The sequence below is a fragment of the Thamnophis elegans genome, chromosome 6 (assembly GCF_009769535.1).
Source record: "Thamnophis elegans isolate rThaEle1 chromosome 6, rThaEle1.pri, whole genome shotgun sequence".
In the NCBI taxonomy this organism is placed as follows: Eukaryota; Metazoa; Chordata; class Lepidosauria; order Squamata; family Colubridae; genus Thamnophis; species Thamnophis elegans.
The window spans coordinates 462,752-471,226 of record NC_045546.1 but is presented as its reverse complement, the minus strand read 5'-3'; the positions used below and the strand labels follow the sequence as shown (position 1 = coordinate 471,226).

General features: G+C 41.3%; 1 protein-coding gene across 1 annotated transcript; it reads right to left on the bottom strand.

The window, feature by feature from the left end:
- Positions 1–2,552: 2,552 nt before the first annotated feature.
- LOC116510064 (putative olfactory receptor 52P1) lies at positions 2,553–3,515 on the bottom strand. Its single transcript, XM_032219434.1, has one exon. The coding sequence runs from the start codon at positions 3,510–3,512 to the stop codon at positions 2,553–2,555; it is 960 nt and encodes a 319-aa protein (XP_032075325.1). The 5' UTR covers positions 3,513–3,515.
- Positions 3,516–8,475: the final 4,960 nt, after the last annotated feature.

Genomic DNA, 8,475 nt, shown 5'->3' with positions numbered 1-8,475 from the left:
ACATTCTTACTTGAAGACACAACCACATGTTGGAATTCATTAGCTATTTCAAAAAACCCTCCAATAACATTACACCTTTATAGCATCTTTTAAGTAAAAGTCAATAGATAACATTTTTAAGCCCCCCCTTTCCCCCACCAACTCACTAACATTAACATCTAAGTTACTTTAGCCAATACCATAGCATGAATATATTGTTAAACAATGACCATTAACATTTCGTTGTTGTTATTATAATTGGCTAAAAATCATTTACTATTTATGTCCCATCTCCTCTCGTCAGGGGCCCCCCCAAAAAAAACTTACACATTTATAACAAGATCTAAATGAAAATTTGTTAATAAAATTTATAGGTCTTTTTCCCAAGTCACAATTTTTAATTTATATCCAAATTTCTTTTACTAGATTGCCAGTACATGTACATATCATTAAGCTGTATCCATTATCATTATGATTTCATTATTGTTATTATAGTTAATTATTTGTTAACAAATAAACATTTGATAACAATCTAAAATAATCTAAGAGTTACTAAATTCCTACTATTAATCACCAAAATCAACTAATTTTTTATTATCAACTTTCATTGTCAACCTGTATCTTTCCAGTAACAAAACAGTCTTATCTCTCTTGACAATTCTGGTGTCAGTTTTCTTTTTATCCCTTTTATAAGGTTTTTATAGACTTCTCTCTGGACTTTGTTGCTTGAAGGATCTCTCAGGTAATCTCGTTGCCCACCAGCTGCTACTAAAATTAGCTTGTCTTTGGTTGTCATTCTTGCTTCTGAAAAAAATTCCCTTCTTAAGTCCATCATCATTACCATTTTTTTTCTTCTGTATCCTGGAATCTGGGGTAGAGCTCCAATTCATCGAATTCCCTTTTCCATATTCCCTTCTTTCCACTTTCACCCACATTTGCTCCATTAATAAAGTCATCTATTGTCTTATCTTTATCTTTTATATCTTCATTCTCCCCTTTAATTTGGGGGGCTCCAACCCCATCAACGTTTGCTGTGAGGAAGACTCGTCTTTCCTGCTTCTTCTCAATTCTCCCACATCCTTCCAATAGATTTTGAATTCCAGCCAAGATATTTTGGGATTTTAAAGCTTCCTCATCTAAGTATTGATCCATGTTTCCAAAACAGAAAAAAAAAACCTAATAGCCACTGCCACTCTAGCCTTCCAGGCCACTTTCATTTTTTGATTGACTTGAACACAAGTTATTTTATGCTCTTCAAAGGAGAAGGGTTCTGTTCCCTCCAGCTTCTTCCCCTGCCAAAATAGTTCTCAAAGGCACCTGTGAAAACAATTCATGCCCTTGGCTCTTTATCAGTTTCTGTAAACAAGTTACAAACCCTTCAGCTACAAAGTCAGTGAAGTCAAAGAAGAAAGATTAGAGATATATTGTTTCAAACCCCCCAGCCTCTGGCCTCCGAGTGGCAGTGTGCTACTTTTCACTGTCTAATATTTATCTCTGGCTTATAGGAAACAAAGTTCTTTAGATTTCTTTTAGTGAAATTTAATAACAAGTAATAGGAAGAATTGTTAAAATAAGAAAGAAGGTTTTAATCCAGAAGTCATAAAATAAAGCAACAAAAAGCAGAAGAAAAAAAATCAATCTGTTCACTTTAAGAGGAGAAATGAGAAACGTTGCAAGCACTTCAATCCACAAAGAATAGTTACAAAGAAAAAAAAAGCTTTCCACAGCAACCCAATTAGGGTTAATTTCGCTGCTCAATTCTTTTGCTTAAGGATCTAATTTGGCTTTAAATAAAAATTTCTTTGGGCAGTCTTTTGCAAAATAGAAAAAATACCTCATCAGATGGACTCACTTTCTCTTTTCACTTCCTTCCTTCCGGAGCGTCCCAACTTTGTCAGCCTGGGGGCGGCTTGAAGCGCTTCCCTTGGGTCGATCAACGACCTTGCGATGTCCCTGAGACCAGCAAAGTTTTGTCTTCCTGATCACTGTCTCTACAGGATGGTTTAGGTCTCAATAGACCATCCAGCAGCAAATGTGTCAACGGCGGTCTTGGAGTATCGAGACTGCACGTTGTTACATCACGATGTGGATCCTCCTTCCCCTTTCCCCCTCTTTTGATCTGTCTGGTTGCTGGGTCGGTATGGCAGTTAATTCTTAACCTTCCTATCTCTGGCCTGGTCCTTCTCTGGATGGCCTTTCTCTCGGTAACCTTCTCTGTGGCAGTTGTGTTCTCTGGGAGCTGAGACCCAGACCTGCTCCGTTGTGTCTGTCTAGCTCCTTCTCACCAGCTCACCAGAAGCAGCATTTGAGAACGAATCAATCTCTCCACTCTGCACAATTCTAGCTACCTTTTTCTCCCACCATTATTTCTGGCCTAAGCAAGCTAGGTGACTGGAGAAAATTAAGGTCTAAATCTGGTGCTTGCACATTTTTACATTACTGGTAACTAAAGCAGTTCCTCCATCTGTGCACCCTGGTGGAGCTCTAGAAAAGCACCATGGCGACCTACAAACACTGGATCCCCAACCGAGCAGATAAGATGAGAAGAGGAGAAGGAGATTCCGGGATCTGGTTCAGAGAGTTCTAGATTTGACCATGGCCTTGTTTGGGAGGAGCACTTGAATCACCTGTTCCCGAATCTCCTTGGTCCTCACTCCGTAGACAATGGGATTCAACATGGGAGGAACAAGAAGATAAAGGTTGGCCAGCAGGATGTGAACATGGGGAGCCACGTTGTGGCCAAAGCGGTGAGTAAGAAAGGAGAAGAGTGCTGGGATGTATAGGATTGTGATGACACAGAGGTGGGAGCCACACGTGCCAAAAGCTTTCAGCCTGGCCTCATTGGAGGAAAGGCGCAGCACTGCACGGACAATGAAGAAGTAGGAGAGGCCAATGCCTAGAAGGTCCCCCCCAATGACCACCAAGGCCGCACTCAGCCCATAAACACTGTTGATCCTGGTGTCTCCACAGGCCAGCCTCACCACAGCCATGTGCTCACAGTAGGTGTGGTGGATAACGTTTGTCCGGCAGAAGGTCAGCCTCTTGATCAGGAGAAGTTCTGGAGACATCAGCAGGGTCGCCCTGACCACAGCTGCTACCCCCATCTTGGCAGCCAGGGAGCCGGTGAAGAAAGAGTTGTACCTGAGAGGGAAGCAGATGGCCACGTAACGATCCACGGCCATGGCCAACAGCACCGCTGACCCTACCATGCCTGAAGCATGGATGAAGAACATCTGGGCAAGGCAGCTGTCAACTTGGATCTCCCCAGCCTGGAACCAGAAGATGGAAAGCATCTTGGGCAATGTAGAAGTGGACGTTATTAATTCGGTCATAGATAGCATGCAGAGGAAGTAGTACATGGGCTTGTGGAGGGCTGGTTTTAGTACAATGACTAGTAAAACCATACAGTTCCCAGCAATAATAACTCCATAGCAGGTGCAAACTAGTCCTGAGAACCACATGTGATAAACCTCCAGCCCCGGGACGCCTTGCAACACAAAGAAAGAAGGCCAAAAGTATGTCAAATTGCCCATCGTTCAGATAATTGCAGCAACTACTTTGGCCACCAGCTTCACTGAAGCACCTGTCAATCAAAGCAGAAAAAGAGAGATGGAAATGTTCTCAGAGCTGCAGGAAATTCCTCTCTCTCCGTCTCCTGTAACACTGTGCAGGTCTGACTCTCTGCTAATCTATGGGCCGTTCCTCCACCAAGCCCCTCCCCCCGGCAGGAAACAGGCGGGCAGCCCTGGTCTGCCAGTGGTTGGAGTGGGCTGTCAGGATTCAAGGTGCAATTTTGCAAAACAACTGAAAACAACTGAAAGTGAAGAGGATCTATGAAAGTCAGGACTGAGCTGTGGAGTACTTGATGCCCTCTGAGCTTGTTTTTTTGACATGGAAAAATGCCTAACCACTCAACCCACTAAACACAGCCAGCAGGATAACACTGCCAGCAGGATAACACTGCCATATGTACAGAATATCTAAGAACAGGTTCAGGGCATCGCCCTAGCATACAAACCAACTGAAATATTTTAAATAAACCAATATTTATGGACCCAACAGTCCATGAAGAAAAAAGAGAAGTCATCTACAACTTACGGTGTAAGGGCTGCAACAGCCACTAAGGAGAACAGACAGGCAAAAGTCTAGCGGAACACAAACATGAATACAAAATAACAGTCAGAAGACACAATAAAAACTCCTTAATCTCACAACACACGTAGAGACTCAACCACAGCTTCAGCTGAGTAACTGTAAGCATGCTAGACAAGCTAAATCAAGAAACGCTGGGGAATTCCTTGAAGGTTGGCATTCAGACAAATCAGTCATCAATGGACACATACAGATAAACCATATTTACATGCCATTCAAAAGAGATAATAAAAATACTAAGCAAAAGACAATTCTCTCTAGTAGCCAACACCCAGAGAAGCAGAAATAAACACCAGACAAACAAGGAGAAAACAATAATCAAGGAACTATGAAGGATGAATTATTGGCAACATTGGCAGAGCAAACTACTGTATTTAAACAAGAAGCAAACTCCAACCTCATGAGCGCTGAGGATGTTACCTAGATGGATAATGAAATATTTGCACGTCAGCTCAGAGAACACCAAGCACTTCTCAGAGATTGAAAATGTTGGCTACGGATTTTGGGACTGAACCAACCACCTAGCAAGCAGCCATCCTAGTAAACATGATGTGTGAACTGTTGCATCTGAAGGCCATTGAGCTTGAAAAACTCACCAAGCAGAAACAGCCTTGTCAATTACGGGTGTCCTACATCCTCCAGAGCACCCTTTGTGCAGCACAAGTGCAGCACCTTCTAGGAGAATGGAGTCTTTGTAGACTTGACCAGCCCGAGCCAGATCCTTGCCTGGAATCTAAGCTCGGTCCTTCTCTGCTCTTCTGGTTCTTTGGTTTTGAAGCCTGGCCCTCTTGGAGAAGTTCCAGGCTGCTTTGGGGGCTCCCAGAAGGCAGAGCAGACCACGAGCTGAAGAAGCTTCTTGGGTGAGAAATGAAACGTCTTCAAGGAAAAACAAAGTCCAGCTGCCTCTGGAAAAAGCACCCGTGGGACAACCTGGATGAGGGACACTCTCCAGAGACTTTAGCAGACTATCTAAGTAGATCACCAGAGACAATAGGGAGGGTGTGTGTGTGTGTGTGTGTGTGTGTGAAGATCTTGCCCTGCAGCACTGCTGGCCCTGAAGACAATCAAGTGAGGGCCGGAGCCTCTGCAGATCTACCAAGCCCATCAGCAGGAAGAGGAAGTTGTGGGCATGTGGAGGCATCCTCTCCTCAGGCACCAGGTTGAGCCAACATTTAAGTTTAAGTTTACTTTAACAAAATTGAATGCCATCTTCAGTGTACATCAGATATAAGAAAACTGAAGGAGGATCGAACGCCGCAACAATACAGACGTGCGGTCTCGATGCTCTGAGACCGCTGCCGATACTTTTGCCGCTGGGTGGTCCAATCAGACCTAAACCATCCCGTAGCTTCTTGCTGATCTCAGGGACACTGCAAAGTCCCTGATCGATCCAAGAGAAGTTCTTCAAGCCGGCGACAAAAAGTCCAGCCCAAGGCTGATGTTGGGACGGCTCCAGAATGGAAGGGAAGTGGAAAGAGAAAGTATGTCCATCTGGTGAGGAAACTTTACTGTTTTGGAAAAGACTGCCCCCCTCAAAAAAATTTAAGTTAAATTAAATCTGAAAGCAGAAGAAAATAAGCGGCGAAATTAACTTATATTGGATTGCTTTGGATAGTGTGTTTCTTTTTCTTTGTAATTTTACTTTGTGGATTGAAGTGCTCGGAACTTTTTTTTAAAATAGATAACGGATCAGTTTTTCTTCTTCTATTTTTTTATTTTTGTTTTTAATCTATGGATTAAAGTCTTCTTTATTTCAACAAGGACTTTTATTACTTGCTATTAATTCTATTTAAGAACTCTTTCTTTTAAGTTTGAAATAACATTAGAGAGTGGGAAGCAATACTGCCACTTGGAGGCTGGAGACTTGAGAAACAATGCGCTTTCCCTTTTCCTTTTGATTTCACTGACCTTGTAACTCGAGGCTTGGCAACTTGTTTATAGAAAGTGATAAGAAGCAAGGGCACGGATTGTTTTTACAGGTGTACTTTGAGAGTCTTACTGGCAGTGGGAGAGAAAAAGAAATAGAACCTTCTTTTTTGAAGATCATAAATGAACTTGTGTTTAAGCTAATTTAATATAAGAAGCCTTGAAAGCCAGAGTGGCAGTGTCTACCAGCTTGCCAAAATGGCACAATATTCAAAAGAAACAATAACTTTGCAAAACATCTTGATCGGAATTCAAAATTGAAGGGGAAAATGATTATAAAGACAAGACAACTGATTACTTTACCAGTGGAGTGAACGTGGTTGAAAGTGGGAAAAGGGGAGTATGGAAAAGGGAATTAGATCGACAGGAACTATACCTAGGAACTATACCTATACCTATACTATATACCTAGGAACTATACCTATACCTAAGAGCCAAGGTGGCGCAGTGGTTAAATGCAGCACTGCAGGCTACTGCTAGATCAGCAGTTCAGCGGTTCAAATCTCACCGGCTCAGGGTTGACTCAGCCTTCCATCCTTCCGAGGTGGGTAAAATGAGGACCCAGATTGTTGGGGGCAATATGCTGACTCTCTGTAAACCGCTTAGAGAGGGCTGAAAGCCCTATGAAGCGGTATATAAGTCTACTGCTATTGCTATTGCTATTGCTATACTTCAAGGCATGGAAGAAGAAAAAAGAGGAAAAATGATGGATTTAAGGAGAGAGAACTTCTCAGAAGCAAGATTGACAACCAAAGATAAGACGATTAAAATAGAAGCTGGAGGGCATCGAGATTACTTAAGTGATGCTACAAGCAACAAGCTGCAGAGAGAAATCCACAAAAATTTTATTAAGGAAATAAATAGATCAATTCCACAAATGACAAAAGAAATAAGACTGTATTATTACTGGAAGGATACAGGCTGATATATGAAAGTTGATAATAAAAAATTAGTTAATTGTAGTAATTAGTGATTAGTAATTTAGTAATTTCTAGAGTGCTATGTTAAATAAATAATTGATAAGAATAATAAGGTACATACATGTGTTGGTTTGATGAGAGGAAATTTGATATAATTAGCAAATGAATTTTTGTTAATAAATAATATCTATAACAATAACAATGAAATGACAAGGGATATAGTGAACAATATATATATGTACTGGTTTAATAAAAGGAATTGGGATATAAATTGTAAACAGCAATTTGGAAAGGAGGATTAGAAACCTTGTTATCAAACATAATTAATTTTTACTTAGAACATGCTATAAAGGAGTAATGTTATTAGATGATATTAGAAATAATTAATGAAATGCTACAATGTGGTTGTGTTTTTTAATTTTGAACTATTTCATGCAAAAGGATGTTAAAACAACCACAGTCAAATGAGAATTGTGGGATCTTGATAGTAAGATATATAAAGATTTTTGATTTAAAATATACAATGTGATATGAACTATAAGTAATGACTGTGGAAGAGATGCACGAAAGTTATTTGTAACCAATCGACACACTTCTACAATATGTAACGAAAGATGATTTGTGTGTGTGTGTTGTGTTTGCCTGTTTAATCAAAAATAAAAATAAATCTTTTTTAAAAAAAAGATATAACAAAACTGTAAAAGATAAAACACAAACATTCTACACAACTGAATGGAAAACCCCTGATAGTGCATTAATATTGCACAATACAGTAGAATTCAACCTAGTTACTGCTCTGATTTGGTGTCAGTCCTGGAGATGTTACTACAAAAAAATAAAAGCCTTGGCAAATCCCCTTTCACGTCCTTTGGCTCCACTGAAGTTAAAAGTAAAGAAACTAGTGGAAGAGGAGATGTGGTCTCCTCTTGTGTTATGTTCTCAGGGAAACCCAAGATCCCCGTCAGTTTAGCCTCGTAACATTCAGGCCAAATGATAAATGGGCAGAAGAGGCTGGGAGGTGAGTCAAGGCTCCGGTTGTTGTGTTACAAACAATTGGAAGTTGCTAAAGTTGAGTTCCATGTGTGATGAAGGATAGTTTTTGGCCTTGGCAGTTCTGATCACACTCTACATTCCTCGTGGAGAACTTGCGACATTATTTCAAAGAAGTAGAAATATCCATGCAAGAAAACCCCCAGGGGCCTCCCTCTCCCGCTGCCATCCAAGGAGCCGTGAGCTCTCCTCCTCACGTGTAGGAGAGGTTGGCCGTCCAGAGGGTGGACTGAGCCATAGCCCTGGGCTCCCCAGGCCCACAAGGGTCGCCCGCAAAGAGCCGGTCAGAGATGAGAATCAAATTACAGATAGTCCTTGTCCTACAACCATAAGCAGCCGTTACAGTAGCAGTCGCCTCACTTAACGAGTCCTCATGCCTTCTCTCCCTAATGCAGTCATTATATGAAGCATGGGATGCCTTGGGGTGGGAAGATCCAGAGCAGGCCCA

What these genes read in the sequence shown, in the direction of transcription:
- LOC116510064 (XM_032219434.1), bottom strand. Translation starts at nt 3,512, where the DNA reads ATGGGCAATTTGACATACTTTTGGCCTTCTTTCTTTGTGTTGCAAGGC.